The sequence below is a fragment of the Betta splendens genome, chromosome 1 (genome assembly GCF_900634795.4).
Source record: "Betta splendens chromosome 1, fBetSpl5.4, whole genome shotgun sequence".
NCBI classification, from domain to species: Eukaryota; Metazoa; Chordata; class Actinopteri; order Anabantiformes; family Osphronemidae; genus Betta; species Betta splendens.
The window spans coordinates 9075453-9094604 of record NC_040881.3 but is presented as its reverse complement, the minus strand read 5'-3'; the positions used below and the strand labels follow the sequence as shown (position 1 = coordinate 9094604).

Genomic DNA, 19152 nt, shown 5'->3' with positions numbered 1-19152 from the left:
AGATCCACGCTGAAACCCTCTACTTTTAGAAAAAGGTCCATTATCTCAACTCAAAACATGCGTTTAGTGATGGAAAATGAGAATTTTTAAAATAATCTGGCTGCAGACATCCATCCATCTTCTGCAGCAATAGCAACACAACAAGTAGTTTGTCCATTTTTATCTGGAAGCTGCGTTGTTAAATAACACTGCTAATATCACACAGGTTAGAGTGACTGTTTCCTGTTTTTATATATACATTGTACATTTGTTTATACATTTAGTTTTTTGTTCTTTCATGTAATATGTGTCCTTCCTTGTGAAAACCTGCTAATGTACAGTACATGTGGCAAACATGAGAGCACATCAAAGCGCAGCTAAATCCTGGCCTTGTGCTTTTCTCCTTGGTTGTCAGCACCTTTCAGCACAAGGTCCTAGTGTGAGTGCTGTTTATCTGGACTTGACCTTGGTTTGTGTGCGCTTGCGCGTGTGTCTGTGTTCATAAGTGACTGTGTGGTAAGCCACATCAAAGTGCGATGGAGAGGCTCACTTGCTGCGACCTTTGACCCTGGCATGCTCCTGGACAGAGGGAGGACGGAGCGCGCACACGCACACGCAGACACACACACGCAGACACACACACGCAGACACACACACGCAGACACACACACGCAGACACACACACGCAGACACACACACACACACACACACACACACACACACACACACACACACACACACACACACACACACACACACACACACACACAGGATCTACATGTCCAACAGCCAGAATAACTGTGGATAAATACATACAAATACATGTGTCTAGTTTTTAGCGGTCTGTACCATATGCAGACCCACACAATTCACTCACCAGGACCCAGACGTGCACACACATACTGTGAGATATCTGCTCATTGCCGTCTATGGATCCTTCTCTGTGTTACAGCCCGTCCTCCGTCCCGCTGAACCTGTCTGAGTATGAACAGCTGTACTGCAGCGTCTCCTCGATTCAATCAATTGCAAATGTTCAGAATGATTTTCATTTAGCTTTGGTATGAACATGAAGGGTATGGAGGAGTTTCTTGGCCCTAGGACCAACACTTTATCTGCTTCTCTTTTCATGATTTGTACTTAAAGTGAATTCTTCAAAGGTGATCTCTCCTCTACATCTTTGCTACATTTATTTTTAGCCAACGGCAGACATAACCTAAGTCCTTGACAACGCATCAAACGCTGGTTTCGCGTGTGCGTGCACGGCCAATGAGTCACGGGCGTGTGTGTTTTAACATGTTTGTCCAACGTGCAGTAAATGAGTCATTCACGTGTACTTGAGTGTGTGTCCCAGCTGTAATAACTTGCAGCCTCCTGCATATCAGCTATACTAAATTAAAGCATTGAGAAGATTTCTGACTAAACACTCACCTCAGAATAAGAAGGTCCCGGTGAAGTAACGATTACTTCACCAGGCTGCAGAGACCCGAAGATCCTAAATGATTTTAAACTTTGTCTAGTTCTGTGTTTCTGCTATCATTACAAAGACATTACGCCTTTTGCAGGTGCTAACAACATGGATACTTAAACAAGTGCCAGTATCTGTGTACACTATCCCATGTATCCAATGTGCAGTGACAGAAGTGTATATACGCGGGCATACACGACTCCATGATTGTGTGTGTGTGTGTGTATGTGTATATATAAAGCAGCCCTTGACAGCCATTGGGGGCGGCAGTGGCGCGGCCGGTGTGTTTGGCTTGGCAGCGGTTCAGCATTCCACATTCCTCTGTGATATTCGGTACTGTGACCTCAGGAAACCCGCCCTGTAGAGAAGCGCTCCTTCTCTCGCTGCAAACCTTCGTTCTCTCTCTCTCTCTCTCTCTCTCTCTCTCTCTCGCCACCTCCTCGCGTCTCCGTTTCCCCTCGTTCCTCTCCCTTCCTCCACCCACCTTCCTCAAGGCTCAGAGTTTGAATACGCTCCTCGCTGCTGTCAGTGGGGACTCAACGTTTGACACCCTCCCAACTACTGAATATATCGCTCAGATGCATAGCTTTCCTTTATTGGGAACTTCTACTGTATACAGAGCACCGCCGGAGGCAAAAGAAATTATTACCCCACCTATCAGATTTTTTTTCAAAACTTTCACTCCTGTCTACAAAAACTAAGTGCACATATTAAAAAGACAAAATTTTAAGTACATACAGTACAGTATGACGGGCATTTACACGCATGCATGTGCCCTCTCTCCCCTCGTCTATTGTATTATATGTTATCTGACTCCTCCTATTACTCCTCCCTCTTCTCTTCGTGGCCATGCCCACAGGCCCCGAGAGATATTTCACCTGAGATGACCCAACACCCGGGGCAAGGCAGTTCCTCCTCCCTCCCCACTTGCCTCTCGTTCCTCCTCCCCTCAGCTTGAGCCGTAAACTACAACACATACTTAAAACACATGGCCGCCACACCTGCCACTGAGTGCCAGACGGTTAAGATAAAGACAAAGAACAGAGCGCTATTGTGCTAAATAAAGTAAAAATGAGCATATAGTGTACGTAAAGGCTCACTGAAATAAAGCAGATTTTGTTATACTTCAGAAAGTGATAATATCCAAGGCAAGCAAAGACAGACTCCAACTATAGAAACAACTCCCTCCCTCCCCCCAATGAGGCCTCACCATGTTCTACTGTAACCATTATCGACTACGTGCAGTGTGCGGTTGACCCACATACGGCGGAGGGGAGCGGGGTAAACTGAGGTAAAGGGTGGAGAAGCCAGCCAAACCTCTTATCTCTGTGTCACTGTAACACTTTCCTCTATCTGAAGTTCACCTTTATATGGCTCAAGTGCTCGGAGGCGAACCCAGTAAACCGCTCAAATAAACACAGGAGGGAGAAAGACAGAGAAAGCAACAGAGGGAGAATAATCACTTAAAGAGAGGACATCATCCTTTAAAGCTACTGTATCCTACAGGCCGGTCCAACAAAAACAAATAATCTGCATCAGTCAAATATGTGCACAAGTTAACTATGACCATGTCTGGTGCCCTTTTGAAGTTACATTTATTAATGATACATTGCTTCAAGCATGTGCAAATAAATTCAAGGTTTTCATGGGATTTCGAAACCTTGTGAGCACAAAAAGTAAAAGAGACAACTGAGGAGAACACGTGAACGTGCACACTGTATGTGTATTTGTGCTTGCAAGACTATAAGTGAGCGTATGTGTGTGTGTTTGGATTAAGAGCTTCACCCCTGGACCTCGAAATTAGATAGGGGATTAGCGGGATACATCCGCCACCTGGCATTTTAAGCCCTGCAATTACAACAACAATTTTTAATCAACAACAACAACAACCGCACATGTCACATACAGTCACAACTCTGATCTCATTCATACTTTTCCTCATCTTTGCCCCTTCCAGTGTGTCTTATGGCTGACCCTATATGCCAACAGGCCCCGCTGAGGTCAACTGTAAGATAGTTTCCAGGCTGATCTTGACCCACAGTATTAATGAGGATCATCTTAGATTAGGAATTGTTAGCACTGTGTAGAGGGCAAGGCTTAACTGTAGCATCAAGAGCAACTTTTACTTGGCACAAAAGTAGAAGGTACAGTAAGATGTGTAGCAGCTGATGCTAGACTAAAAAGCAACATCCCATTAACGTCATGCCGGTTGAATGGTGAACGCCTTGTTCAGGTGCTATGCGAAGTAACCTCACTATCATAGTTTGGATTTCACTCACAACTGTGTCACCACTGAAACTGGAAGTTACAGTAGAAGCAAGCTGTGAACGTAAAACACTGATGACTATAAACCAAATGAATCATTACAGAACTACAGTAAATTCTTTATAATCCTATAATATATTAAACGATGTGCACCAGACTTTTCATAGAGAAACCCATGTACTTCTGTTGTTCTGTGAAGGCTATAATATGGACAGGGAGCTTTATTGTGTTTCTAAAACATAGTGCCAAAGAAACACAAATCAGCAAGGGCAACTAAACTCTAAGTATTTTTTCTTCATTTTGTGGCCAGCGCACAGTGGGGAGGAAGACACGGCAGGCTAGCAACCAAGCTAAACACAAACATCAGCCAGACACCATGAAAGGAAAAGAAATCATGTTCTTTTTCAAGCACACATCCAGTTAAACACACTAACATGCATATCCAAATGTTTTAGAGCGGTTTAGAGCATAGATTTAGTGAGTGGAGAGAAAGAATGATCCTATACTGAATTTTTTGAGAGTTCATTGCCAAACAAGCCAATAAAAAGGATTCATACTACAGATACAGTACTGGGTAAAAACTTCAAACTTAAAACCTTAAAACCCCAAACCAATGACAACAAAAAGAGTGAAAGGAGTATTAACAACCTATCCAATATCTCAGCAGTGTACCACAAACTAGGTCCAAGGAAAAATGAGAAAAGCAGGAAACAAAAGAGAAGGAAGCAGAATGATTAGGCTTCTAGACAAAGAAGAAAGAAGAAGAAATTAACAAGATGACCAGATCAGGCTAAACACAGGCTTTGAGAGTGGGGGAGAAATGAGCACAGGCAGAGAGTGAAAGAATAGGACAGTGGAGGGTAATTGCAGGAAATGGTCTCATTAGTCCGTCACTATCCGAAATCGAACCCCCAATTTCAGGTCAGGAAGATCACAGAGAGAGACCAGAGGAGAGAGAAACAAACAAGGATGGAGTAAGTTACTAATGCTTCATCTCCGGTATATGCGGTCTGAAACTTTTCCATCTCTGATCAACCTTTCACCTCTGGCCTCTAAACGATACCGGGCAGCACTGACTGTCCAGACTCCCACCGGCACTTTAATGGATCACACACGCACCATTTCTCCTTACACACCTCGCATGACAAATCTACTGTCTCCGTGCCACTCATTTTGGAGCGAGGCACAAGTTTGGACTAAACTGCGCATGAACCTCTAAAACGTTCTGCTGTCTGAACTCAAATTCATGCTAATTAATGTACAGGCATTTTCATCAGGTGGAGGTTCACTGCTAATTAGAGATACTGACTCATGACCACATTCTGTCGTGTCTGTTGGTTAAACAAGCGACTCGCATAACATCTACTTAATGCACAACTGCCTTTTTTGGCAATCTGTCAGAGCATGATAAAGTGTGTGAAGATACACCAAGTCAGCAGGACCCTGCAGCTGCAGCCTCCTTCCAGCCTCTATGCATGAGAAAGCTGTGACAAAGAGCCACATGATTATTTACTGTACCAGCCTACAATGGACTAATAATATAACAGCTTTTAGCTTTACATGGTTAAGTGTGTGTGTGGAAGAGCTGGTGGCTGCACTGCCAGTCTATGCAATGACATATTGTCTGTTAAGTATCCGAAAGTATTAGGATAATATCTGATAAATAAACATAGCAATGCTGAAATATCTGTCCTGTTTATCATACAATGTGAATCACACTACATAATCCTCACATTACAGTACGTATGAGGAGTGTGTGCGTCAGCGGTTTGTTTTGTTTCTATTATACAGGGCGAAGCAGATGACCGTGCATCCCCTTTCACACCGCAAGACATGCGCTTCTGTAAGAAATTAAAGCAGTATCCCTTCATGAATGGATTTCATCTCTTGTTCATTTTGGTTTGGTGGCTCGTGGTTTGCAGCTTTCCTCATAAAACCATATTGCCTCAACAGATGCACAGCGCTGTGCACATCATAATGATGCAGTTAAATATGCATGCACAGGGAAAAACTTCTGCAGCCGAATATTTACACACCACAGGCATTGTTCAAAAACCATATACGCTCACATACATTGGAATTGCATCCCCATTCTGTTTGTCTGCCTCTCATCTCTCCCTCTCCTGCGTTCTCTCATGTGGGAGGCAGCACTGGGCACCCAGCCATGCCACATCAATATGCGTGATGGTGAAGCGCTTCTCCGTCGCTCCGCTCGCCGAGGCCTGCAGCGGCGGCTCGTGTCACCAGATATGGCAGGTCATATTGAATGGTGGTTCGTTAACGGAGGTGAGCTAGCGAGAGCGCTCGCCGAACGGAACCGGGCTCACCTAGCGGTCGCAACCCGCTGTGCTGGCGGCCCAGGCTAACAACGCTAGCCAATGCAACCCTGGAGGCATCTTGGATTGTGCCCAGACAAGGTTCCCCGACAGCGTTGGTTGCCATGGTACCAGCCGAATTTGGGTCCAATAAATGTGGGGGGGAAGAGGCGGTGGGCTGAGGAGGGGGCTTTCAGGGCAGCAAGACATGGATGGAGGATGGGGAAATGCTATGGCAAACTTAAGATTATTCTGTGGTTCTAGATGATTCAAATAAAAGAAGACCAATTAAAATAAATACTTATGGATGGACAAGACAAGATAAAATCCCTGATAACCTACAGTATGAAAGACAGCAGCGGAAAAAAGATGAAGAGTGCACATGTTGGATGCTCCTCATAAGCCACACAAGGGCTTTTAAACCTTGGCAATGGGAATGACATGAAATATGTGCTGTATGACTTCCATTGCTCTAAGGTTGGATGTAAAAGGATAAAACTAAAGCTGTCAGATGAGTTAAGTTAAAGTAATAGATGCACGTCCTGTGTTTTTCTCTGCAAAGCCATTAAAAAGCAGCTCCTACTGATTGAAGGAAAATTCAAACTGTAAAATAAGAAGGGACACAAAAATATGAAATGTCCATTTGTTGCTCTATCAGGACTCACTAAGTGCTTGCAGGCGACTTAATCTTGATCTCTTTGGTGATTAATTCAGTGCGATGAAGGAAAGGTTTGCATGAAGGAAATGCGTAAAGAGATTTAGCTTACACCTGGCCTTCTTGGCCTGCAGGCAGACAAGCTGAATTATGCACAGCTGAAGCACAGGGAAGCGCGCAGCACCTTGCTGTAGCCAGTTCACCGTGGTTTCCCTGAGACCCCGAGCCTCCGCTTTTCCAAACTCCTCCGAACTGTAATTGACACAAAGCGAGACCTGCTGCTCGGCTCACAGGACTGCACATCGCGCAAAGCACAGCGTACCGTAGCACAGAGTCGGGAGAAAATAACCCTGTATAATGAGCAGACAGAGGCATATGCACATGCAGCATGGCTTTTCACACACACGCACGCCTGTGCATACGCTTAATGCACTTAAGCCTGGGCAAAAGCACACCGCGCTACACCACTTTGCTTTTTCTACATGCTGTCATGGGGATGTCCCACAGTTTGAGCTGTCCCTGAATCCACACTCGTGACAAAGAGCAAACAACACAGTCTCCCGTTACCCCCAGCTTGCCCCACTCGGTAACACTGTGTCCATCCTCCCACCTGCCCCGCACCCCCTCGAAATTCACCTAAACATGGATCGACACGCACCAACGCCAATACACTCCAAACTCATCCCGTTATATAAACACGCGCAGTCGCCTCGTCAGCACCAGTGGGCTCCTTTCGCTGTCTCCTCCGAGAAAAGAGACTCTCCTGTTCAGATGAATGGAGTCTTTTGATGAAGCGCCGAGCCTTGTTTACCGCCACTCCATTTATTTACCGGCCTGTTTTTTAAGTCATCATTGAGGGACACTCTACCAAACACACACCACCACCCCCCCCACCCTGCGCCCCCCCAACACACACACACACACACACACACACACACACACACACACACACACACACACACACACACACACACACACACACACACACACACACACACACACACACACACACACACAATATCCCCCATCTCAATCCCATGTTGTTCCCTATCCCATTTCATCCTGCTTTCTTCTTCCCGTCTAGTGTCCTAGATCTGTGTCCAAACTGATTTGAAGCTTACTCGTTTACACAGACGCATGCCAAATTTGATTCTCTGCATTCTGCTGTGTTTCTCGGCAAGCTCGTTCATTCTTCACCCCCCCACATTTTCTGTCTTTCTGTCTCATGATGTAGCTAGACCAAACGTTACCCTTATGAAGGTTGTGTCTCAAGGAGGATGGTGGGTAAACTGCTATGAATGACGTTTCTACCTCCAAACTGTTTGTCTAGGCTTGAAATATTCACTACAATGCAAAATGAGTGACCAAACATTATAAGGAGTTACATTTCTGAAAAACATATTTTTAAATATCTAAAATAAAAGGAAATACATTCATACAACGTAGAAAATAAGGTAATGTGAGCCTCAGCGCTCATAAAAAATGATTCTGCAGAAATATTTAATCTAAAGTGCAAGAGTGCTTCAAAAAAAAGGAAACGGTACCATTCTGTGGAGCTTTGTAAACATATACAGTATCAACTGAATGGCTGGTGTCAAAACCCTTTTGCATACTAAATAAAAGAAAAACAAAAGACACAGTAAAGATCACGATGGTCTGCTTTCATGAACCACAAGAATAGTGCTCTAATTCAGCACTAAAATGTTTGTGCTCACTAGTTATTATACATTTTTCTGCAGCTGCAAGCAGGAGTCCAGGGTGCTAATGAGGTTTGGGGAGGGCGCTCATTTGAACCTTAAAGAGGAATAAAAGATTAGGAGAACAAGTGAAAGAAAGAAAAGAAAAGAGAAGAAAGCAAGGATCAGAGGGAGGAAGTTGGCAGGGGCTGTGTATGAAAATTTGGCGTCTTCCATACAGACAGATAGCATCGTGCCAAAAGCGGCCGCCGACACAACTCCTCTCACTTTCTGACGATCAGAATCCTTTTTTTGTGTTAAACTCGCCTAGATAATAATTACTTTATTCTTCAACCCACATGTGTAAAATGAAATTGATTATTTTTATTGACCTAACTTTGCTTTTAGCTTAAAAAGCTTGGTAAAGCCACGTAAAAGGAAAAACTAAACCCCTATAAAAAAAAAAAAAAAAAGGAAAAAAGGTAGCTGGCATTTTTCAGTGTTGTGACTCTCATTCTAGTGAGACTATGGCTGTGTGGTGGTGAATGGCAATGTTAGCCAGACTTAGATGCCAGGGCCTCACTGTGAGCGCGGCTCGGTGAATAAGCCATGTTTCCTGGCTGTCCATCCTTTCTGGCTGGCCTGTCTGATAGCGTGCACTCTTTCTCCTGCTCCTTTTCCTCCTCCTCCTCCTCCTCCTCCCTGTCTCTCTGAGGTCGGGAAACCCTCCTGAGTGGGTATATGGTTTTTGGGGACAGACACATTTCATGGTTGGCGCCGCTACAAAAGCCTGAAAAGAGACCCGGCACTGGGAAGACACAGTATTAATACAGACAATACCACCCCCTCGCTGCCTCCGACTCTCTCTTTTCTCAATAATCCCTTTCTTTTCTTCTCTCTCCCCTTCTCTTGCCGTCTACAGGTTTTTCCCCACAAATAAAAAAAAATCTTAAAAGCCCAATCAGTGACATAATGCAGTTGTTATGCACTGTGTTAGTGAATTTTATTTGAGCATATAAAAAACAACTTTGCCAATGTTCAATGTTCATATTAAATTGTTTAATTTTATTGCTCTCACTCACTGTCACTAATATTCTTAATTAACTAGAAAAGGATTTATACAATAATTAATATAAATCACATGTTATGGTTACATCCTATATATTAGTAAACTGAAAAAAAGTATATTATAATATATAAATTACCACATAAAGCAGCTGTAATTGAAAACTGGAATACTGAAGAAACAACATATTTGACACTACAATATGATTGGTAAGAGAGCTGAATAAAAACCTATGTTGCCTGTCTACAGTAAACTATTTCTAAAAAGGAGAAAAAGTAAAAAAAAAAAAAAAAAAGCACAACTGAGTTACTGTAAATCAAAAAGATAGAGATTTGAAGAGGAAAGGCTGACAGAGCCAAATAGCACAAACTGCCTCATTTGTCCGTTCCACCGCGATGATGTTTCCTGGTTTTACTGGACTAATCTACAGTAAGTACCGCGAATCGCCCAAAACTGAAAATCTTCACACAAACTTAAACAGATACAGATGTGAGATTGTTACGAGTAGATCAAAAAGGTGGGGAGCTGATTGGAGGACAAAAGGTTCAAATCAAGGCAAATTCAAGTTTTTACCGGTTAATTTATAGAGAGACCAAACAAGCATTGTCTCGTCTTTCTAGGGTCATTTTCCTCTCTCTCCTTCGCTTCCTCAGGTCTTGTTGTGTCATTATGGCCCCATGAGATAAATGTAGGCCCTGTGGTTTTGGATCAATCTATGTATATCTGTGACATCCTAATGTTATCCTTGCGTCTGTGTGTGCGCATGTTTTGGAGGGAATATGCACACAACAGGGCTTTGGCGAGCCCGGTATCATTAGCTATCCAAATACACAGACTTTTTTCCAGAGCCAAGAATAGTGTTCGAAGGCTCCCCTCACACTCTTCATAAAATTCTGTGCATCACATGGGGCTCTCCCTCTATCTTAACCCGTCACACTTGATATGGAGCCACCTCAACGTGCCCCTGATGCCAGGCGTGCGAAAGGCGACGCAGACCCGGCTCAACGAGAGCCCTCGGTGATTATTTATTGATGCCAGAGCTGCGCTGCATGTGGAGAGCTTTTCTTAGCTGTCGCGGGCCCTGTTCCCACCACGCACACGCACACACACACAACACAAAAGCCTTAGACCTGACAGACTCCCCCAATGTCAAGATTTCAACTCAATGCTCACTTCACCGCTGAGGGTCACCCTGCGTTGTGCGCACACACGCAGACACAAACAAAAAACACTCACAAACAAGGACCGTCCACTAAACCCTTGTGATGTCATGGGAGCCAAAGAAGCGATCCAGGAAGTAATTCAAAACAGATTATTTTCATAGGAAAAACATTTCGGAGCCACGGAGCAGTGGGAACTCTGTGGAATCTGACACGGTACCCCGTCAATTTTCTAACACATTGAGAGTCATTCGTCATCTCAGTCGGGTACATCCAAATGCTTCTGTTTTTATCTCCTGCTTGTCTCTTCACTCGCCAACATTTACATTTAATACAGAATGCACAAATTTTCCTGCGTGATGAACACGCGTGGGGTTTTAATTTGTGAATCCTTCCTGTGGTCAGCGAGTTGGCCAGGGGGCTGGCCACAGCAGTAGGGTTTCTCTAGGCTTTCTCACAGCACAGTCCAAGGCATGACTGCTGCTATGGCGAGAGAGAGGCGGGTATCTGGCACCGCAGACCGTGGAGTGTGGAGCGGTCATGGCAGAAATGGCACGGCGAGCACATTTCACACCTCCCTCGGAGTGACTGCAAATTTCCTGTACTGCACTTTTGATTGGAAACACATTTGAAACATCTTTTCATGATCACACTTACGGCGTACAAAAGAAAGAAAAAAAATAAAAGCATTGAGAATGTGGTCCAAAGTATGACTAAGTGTACTGAGCTAACTTTGGACCTGACAATATTTCATTACCCTTATTTTTCAAACTTAAATTAATCATACTGTAAAAGTGCTGAGTTTAAGCTAAAACGGCACAAAGATAATAAATCAAATCGTACTACTGTATGAATAAATACTATGAGAAGCAACTACATTATTTAGCTGCAGCCTCTGTATAAGTGGACTCACCTATGGTGTAATCAGAATGACAGAAATTAGAATCATATCTAAACAAGTACTGTGAACAAAGCCTATCCAACATACTCCATTCATGGGTTTTCAAAGGGACTCTGCCAGTCTGTAGTACCCTGGCAAACCTTTGGCACTTCCGGGCCAAGAGATCACTATCTCCATTATAATACCAGTCACTCACTCCTAATAAACCCTAAAAATAATACACCAGTAACTAACAACAACACACCCGCACTCCTCTGTGGCATGCGTTCATTTAATTTATAATGTTCAAAGAAAAGATGCTTTGTCGCGCTTTATCTGAGGTGCCTGAAAATCAGGGGGAGAAGGTTGTGCATTGTGGCAGCGCGGCTGGGTCTATTAGAGAGGAGAGGAGCTCAAAGGCTGGCTGGCTGCAGAACAGCCTGAGAAAGCCTGACGGCAAGCCCAGAGATTTCCCGTGGCAGCTTTTGCCACTCTGTCATAAACAAAACACAAGACGTCTTTCTCCTCTTCCCACACCAACGGGGCTCGGGCGCTGCCAAACGGAACAATCACTATCGCAGCCTCTTCTACTTTCCAACACGCTCGCTCTCCCTCCCTCTCTCTCTGTCTCCTACAATATAAACAAAAGAGATCAGCAGAGGCTTTACCTCTGTGAGAGCAACAATGAGGGCGATGTTTAAGGAGACAAAACAAAAGTGTGCACGGGATCAAAGAGGAGCGGGGAAGACAGAGATGCTAAAGACCAACAAAACACAAACCAAACAAAAACAAACAATGAGCACATCTTGTCATTCATTATGGAACCGAGGAAAAAAGACACCTCACTGTAACAAATAAATGTGACTGATAAATGCAGGACTTCATGCTGCTTTGCAAGGAAATCTAAATTTTGCATGGGAAAAAAAAGAAAAAAAGCACCAAGTGCCGCTGCCTTGTCTCTTCCTCTTTCCCCCTCTGTGTCTGCAGACCTGGAAGTATCTCTCCAACTAGGTCTTGAACTGCACATGGACTCGCTGCACTAAGACGCACTGCATTAGCCAGATAAGATAAGAGTTAGTCACAAAAAAGGTTCACATTATGAATGGGCAGCTCCCACAAGGAACCATGTGTTCTTCTATTGCTATATTGCTTCAGACCAAATAACTGTAGCGACAAACACACAGCTACAAGCTAAACCCTGGACGACACGTACACTCTGCAGGTGCAGCCTCAATGTATATTAAAAAAGTCCTCTATTCACATGGATGCCCAGGCTAGAGTTAATGACCTGTATCAATAAGCTGTTGACTGTAAACTCCTCAACTTTTTATAGTTTAATATTTTTAGAATTAAATAATTATCAAAAAACCTTTTAATGTCAATTTAAGCTTTGTTCCCTTATGTAGAATAATGCTACAGTAAAAGATGTCTGTGATCTGGTGTCTGGAAAATTTGGTGCTTTCATATGCTGGATAAAAATTTGCTTTTATTACGTAGGTTAAGATACCAAGTACTATCAAAACAATTTCCATTTTCAAAACAAAAATTTCAATAGAAAGGAAATGTGTTTCTAATTAGGTCTATTGCGTAATTTACAAATTATTCATGAGAAAATATCCTCAACTAATTAATTTACTGTACAATTAATTTAAGAGTCACTTACTCAAAAAACAAAAAAAATTTTTTTCTTAGTTTCCTCATTTATAATTAACTGTAAGGAAATAAAAATTAAAATCAACTGTATACAACAAAAATAATTTAGTTAAATTAAACAGTCACGCAAACAGTAAGACACATTTTCTCAGTCAGCGTCAGGACTGCCTGCTCACCGCCATGGACAGACCTACAGAGAGAATCTGGAGTGGGTGCCAGGATTTGGCTCGAGCTGTGTGAGGTGTTTGGCCTGGACTGAGATTTTCTGTGTGTACATGTCACAGAGAGAGGGATGGCTGCAATAGCATTTGGCTACACTCATGTTAGTGGCTACCACAAGAGCTCTGCCTAAGCAGAGTCAGCGTGTGTATTTGGGCAGCGAGTGGAATATGCTGTATATATATGTGCATTTGTGTGTGAAGCTGGTTGAGTCACGGTTTGAAATTTCCAGAAAATTCCAGCTGAGATAATATTAGGTCATGAGTGTGTGTTTATATACAGTACGTGGCCAGCAAATGGTGAATCAGTGTGTATTTGAAGGATCTGGCTGTGAAATGGGTTTCATCTGTGCGTGCGTGTGGTTGCTGCAACGTTTTTTTTTTTTTTTTGCCACGTGAGGAAAAAACTACAACTGCCAGTGTTTTGGCCATGTGTGTGGAGTCCACACACTGGAAGCTACAGCGATGTTTGGCCAGGAGTGAGTGTGTGTATCCATGATGGTGGCTGAGATACAACAATGTTTGGCTGTATCAAACTGCATCTATGATAGTTCTTGGCCGAGTGTGTGTGCTGCGTGGGTGTGTGTACGCAATCGTGACTAAAGCCGTGCTTGGCTCTACATGTGAAAGTGTGCAACAAATATGACAGAGTGTTTTTTTGTTTTTTACTAAATGTGTGTGTCTTTATTTAGCCGTGTGTGTGTGTGTGTGTGTGTGTGTGTGTGTGTGTGTGTGTGTGTGTGTGTGTGTGTGTGTGTGTGTGTGTGTATGAAAGTGGCTGCGGTAGTACTGTGAGCGCTGGCGTTGCGCGTGGAAGTGTGTGTTTGGCAGCCAGGTCCAACGTGATGTTCGTGTTGAGGCAGACGGTGCAGGCGGCATCAGCCTGCGGCCTTAGAGCAGGAGACTAGCAGCTCTGTGTGCGCTCTCGCTCACACAAACACACACAATCTGGGCTGTGGCCAAACGATGATCCCTGGCTACAATGGCCTTATCGTGGCGCAAACACTTTGACAGACTGAGTACAATCTTATAAACAGTGACTCTCGCTCATAGCACAAAAACACACAATTTGACAGTGGCGCTCGTCCTATGAACACACGTCCATGCAAATTCCTTTCTCGGGGGGAAAAAAAAATTTAAAAAACGCAAAATGCATGCTCGTTTCAAACCGCAACTGCATCACGAAAAGAAAAAACATGCACTTGCCAGAGCAAGCTGCTACTTGCTAATATACATATATTTTATGTTTTTTTTTTTACGTACGCTGTCAAGTAAACAAACGTCAAATAAAAAGAAACATGGAAAAGCCTTGAGCTAAATCTATTACTATGAGAAAATAAAGACACAATAGAATATTATTGTCCCTTAGAGAAATTTGCTGCAAATATTTTTTCGACAGTAATTACATAAACATTTCTCCACATTTGCAATTTAATATATCATAAACAGCACACTTATTATTTTTATTACCTCCTACATCCTAAAACCTTTTTGGGTTTATGTGTCGAACTTACTAAACTTTAAATCTTAATAATTTTGTGTCACACAAGCATTTAGATGTGTGTCTACCTGTATGGTTATGCGAATGTGTGTGCACCTACGCGCACGCGGCATGTGTATGTGTACTGTAGGACGTGTTGGCACCCCCCCTATTTGTATACCCAGTTGGCCACATACCTGGCGTATGGACGAAGTAAGCCAGGTAGAGGTCCAGCTCCTTCACGGACACTCCGATGTGGTGGGGCTGGACACACAGTCCAGGGTTGGTGCACTGTGGTGACTTCACCAGCCGTTCCCCGTCTGTGCTCTCCAGGGGGCTGCCCTTGAACAAGATGACCATCACCAGGTCGAGTCGCCACACCTTGTCGGCCTGGCGCAGGCAGTCGATGCGACGGATCTTGCCCTTCTGGTCAGGGTTGGAAAGCACGCAGCAGGGGGGTTTTTTCCCCGTGATGGTGAGCACAAAGTCCTCACGGAACTCTGGCCTGATGTCCTTGCGGAGCTTGGCCAGCAGGCGTGAGGCCCACTTTTGCTTGATCTCTGGCTTCTCCCCGAGCAGCTCATCCTTCACTGCGCGCTCTTCCTCCTTGGACATGCGCTTCTCGTGCTTCTTGAAGTATTTGCGCTTGCGGGCCTGCAGATTGAACCAGGTGTAGGCAAACGCGCGGACATGGGGCAGCAGGGCCTCGATGAAGGGGTGGAATTCATCCTGAATGAGGGAGGAGGACGGGGGGAGGGCGGAGGAGGAGAGGGAGGAGGGGGGGAAGCAGGAGGTGGTATTTGAGAGAGAAGGGGAGAATGGGGGAGAGAAGGATGGGGAGAGAGGGAGAGGGGGTGAGGAAGGGAAGAGAGAAGAGAGGCAGTTAGCACCGGCGCGCAGCATGGAGGAGCGGCGCCTGCTCTGTGTGAGCGGAGCGAGAGAATGAGGGAGAGGTGCTGAGAAAGAGAGAGAGAAAGCGACAGAGAGAGAGAGAGAGAGAGAGAGAGAGAGAGAGAGAGAGAGAGAGAGAGAGAGAGAGAGAGAGATGGAAAGACGCTTTGCACGCTACCTGATACAGAGAGGACGTGAAGGACATACTTCACAAAAAACTAAACAGCACTGAAAGAGTGAGGTAAGAGATGGGAAAAACAAATTTGTTTTATTACTGTTTTAGTCCCTTAATATAATAATCAATATTAGTAATCAAATTAATGTATCCAAGTCAATTAATAAATATAACAAATTTGAATTCGAAAGTCTGAGTATTGCCAGGCACTGAATATTTTAAAATAAAAATTATAAAACAGTATAAAGTCTGTGGAATTAAATTATAACATCAAATTTAAAACCCAATCGACATTGACTATATAAACTATTTAATGCAACGCATGTAACGCATAATTTGAAAAGTCACACACAAAATTATAATTAATAAAGCAGCTAAAAAATTAGAGACAGAACATTTAACAAATATTTAACCAATACTGCAGTCACATAATAACATCACGATCACAAGACATGAATTAAACAAGAATAACAAGGTAGTTACCATTTCGCTCTCTCATCATAAGTTCACCTGCCGATTGCAAAGGAACTTAAAATGCACCACCAGTTCAGAAACTGGATTATTAAGTAAAAAAAAATGATGCAGTAATGCTGCGTATATTAGAAAAGACTGAGGGGGGAAAAGATAATCAAAAAGAGAAGCTGAGAACTGTCCAACAAAAGCAGCAGGGGGGGAAAAAGCTGAGAAAGAGGAGACAGGCCAAGGGGGCGCAGTGTAATACCAGCACAGGAACACAGGAGGTACTGTAGCAGGAGCTGCAGAAGAGGTGCTGCTGAAGAGCACAACAGAAGGAGAGTGTGGAGAAGTTCAGCAATCTCGCCCTCTAAAAGGATAAAAAAAAGCTGGACATGCACAGATAAACAAAACAAATGCTGCAGAAGAACAAGTGCATTCGTCAAAAACTTAAGCGAGCCCCTTTTGCAAAAATATACAGGGGAAAAAAAAATATCTTGACGAAAACCAAAACAAAAAGCTTGGCAGAGCCGCGGGTGTTATTAGTTCAATTCGGAAGAATCTGCATAAGACTCGCGGAGAGGGCGAGAGAGAGCTGGACAAGGGGGGTGCAGACAGAGGAGGAGAAGAAAAAAAAACAAAAACAAGAGGACCGAATCAATGTTGGAAGAGTGTGCACGACCGCTGGCAAACCCGAGTGCAGCTTCTTTTTTCTCCCTCTTTCTCTCCAACTCTGTCTCTCTCTCTCTCCTCTCTCTCTCTCTCTCTTCCTCTCCACTTTCCTTCTCTAACCATTGACTGAGTCTGTGCCAACGCGCAGAGGGCCCACCTATTTGGCACAGAGTCTCGAGCAGCCCAGCCAATACGCACGCTCCCAGTGCTGGAAGGGAGGGGAGAGAGAGCGATGGCAGAGGGAGACGCAGGGAGGCGGGGGGGGATGGTTGGTGGCTGGTGGAGGAGACTGTGTGACAGCGAGAGAGCGAGAGAGGAGAGAGAGAGGGGAAGGGGGGGGTGCAGGCAGAAGGCGCGTCATTAGCCAAATAGACAAGTTCCAATCTAGTGCAAAGGCAAAGTCCAGAGGATATTAATTTTACATGCAGCCAATCCAGACAGCACCCGCCTTCTGAAGCCCCCCCCGACGCCCCCCTCCCCTCATCGCCTTCGTCATCAGCGTGGTCACAGCACTCCCAACAAACCAGCTCTCCAACCACCTCCCCCCACCCTCACCCTCCCCATCCAGAAAAAGCCCTCTCTCTCGCGCTCTCTCTCTCTCTGTGCTCGCGTTACACCACCTTGGCATGGGATGGCATGAGAAAACACAGGCCCAAAATCCCACTAGACCCTGAGACCAGCAGCTGCTCCTGGATTTACCACACAAACAAAGAGAGGAGGGAGCAGAAAATGCCTGTTACCCCCCCCCCCTCCAACCCCAACAAAAAATACCATCCAAAAACATGCTCTCCTGTTTCAAAATGCACTCTCACATCCAAACTGGCCCCTTCTCGAGCCCTCTTTTTTTTTGACTCCACTTTAATAGCCCCAACTGCACAGACACAGAAACACATTAAAAGTTTCTGTTACCAAATTAGAGCGCCACCCAATTTTCATCCCACGAGACGGAATTTGGTGGACAATGACGGCTGCAAATGTTGTGGTGGACGGCTTCATGTAAGTAGCCTATACATGTTAAGCAGTTTACAAAGACAAGCGGATATTAAAACTCTCTGAAACAGGCTATACAGCTTCCCTGTAATTCACAAAGCTTAGTCTACAGCTTTCAGATTGCGATATGCCGGGCTTTGTAATAGTCAAAAGCTTTATTGCGTCCGACTGAAGCCACTAAATTCCCCATATTTTCATCGTGTTGCATTATAAAGAGCACAATGACGCATAATTGGGAGTGCACAGCAGCAGAAAGGGAAGGAGCACAGGGCTGTATAGCGTCCCTGGCAAGCGTGTTGCCTTGTCCTCATTGGCTGACCTACATGACCTCAGAGGGACAAGCTGTGCCCAGTGCACTATGGGAGAAATACAGACAAAGACTGTCACCAAGGATAAATTCAGCGTAATCGGCTACCTTTGTCAGAAAAACTAAATCTCCACGATGATTTCATACGAAATACGTATGACACGCTCTACTCATTAAAGCTGGATTTAAATGCCAGTCTTCCAAATGACAAAAAAGAACACTTTAGCTCATTTATCCGATCCAAATTACATGAATTAATCCATGAGACTCACAGGAATTATAGAGACACTGTCAAAACTGGGATCTCGGCAGCAGGCGTCCGCCACAAAAAGCTAACTTGTGTAGAGGGCCCAGACATTTGATTGCGAGATGAAGCGCCCTGCTGTGCGACGGGACAGGATGTCTGTGTGAGCCCTACAAAGGCCAGACTCCTCTGGTTTGCTCCCAGGACCATCAGATTTAGCCTGGCCTGCTCCTCTGTCAGCGTCTGACAGAGGAGCCGCAGCCTGAATGTCTGGCCGGTCACCGACTGGCAAACTGACTGGTAGGTTGGCCGAAAAGCAACACGACTGGCTGGGTGAATGACTGGTTGGCTACCCAGGTGGGTAGCTAGCTGGCTATCTGGCGGTCTGGCTCAGCGCGGCGACTGCTGAGGGGGTGGGGTACAGGCCCCATCTGGACCAAGCTGAGCCGGGCACGGGCTCCTCGAGCTAGCACGCGCGTGCCCCACGGAGTCTTACATGGAAAAAAAAATGTGAGAATGAATATGAATGACACAGGCAAAATAAAATGATGCAGTAAAACGGGATGGGTGTTTGTTTTTTACTGGAAAAATAACGACAGCGGTGTGTT

General features: G+C 44.5%; 1 protein-coding gene across 16 annotated transcripts in view; it reads right to left on the bottom strand.

Annotated features, from left to right (window-relative positions):
- The window catches only part of LOC114853094 (nuclear factor 1 X-type-like), a 92537-nt gene that overhangs the window by 45835 nt on the left and 27550 nt on the right, over positions 1-19152 (bottom strand). For 14 of the 16 annotated variants that reach the window (XR_008695545.1, XM_029146109.3, XM_029146089.3 and 11 more), the window contains one exon: positions 15010-15541. Coding sequence is in view for 15 of the 16 variants with exons in the window: in XM_029146109.3 (XP_029001942.1) it covers positions 15010-15541 (532 nt within the window). In the remaining variant the exon portion in view is untranslated. Of the gene's footprint in view, positions 1-15009; positions 15741-16361; positions 17083-19152 lie in introns of those variants that run through there. The other 2 variants (XM_029146073.3, XM_029146031.2) reach the window with 2 other exon arrangements.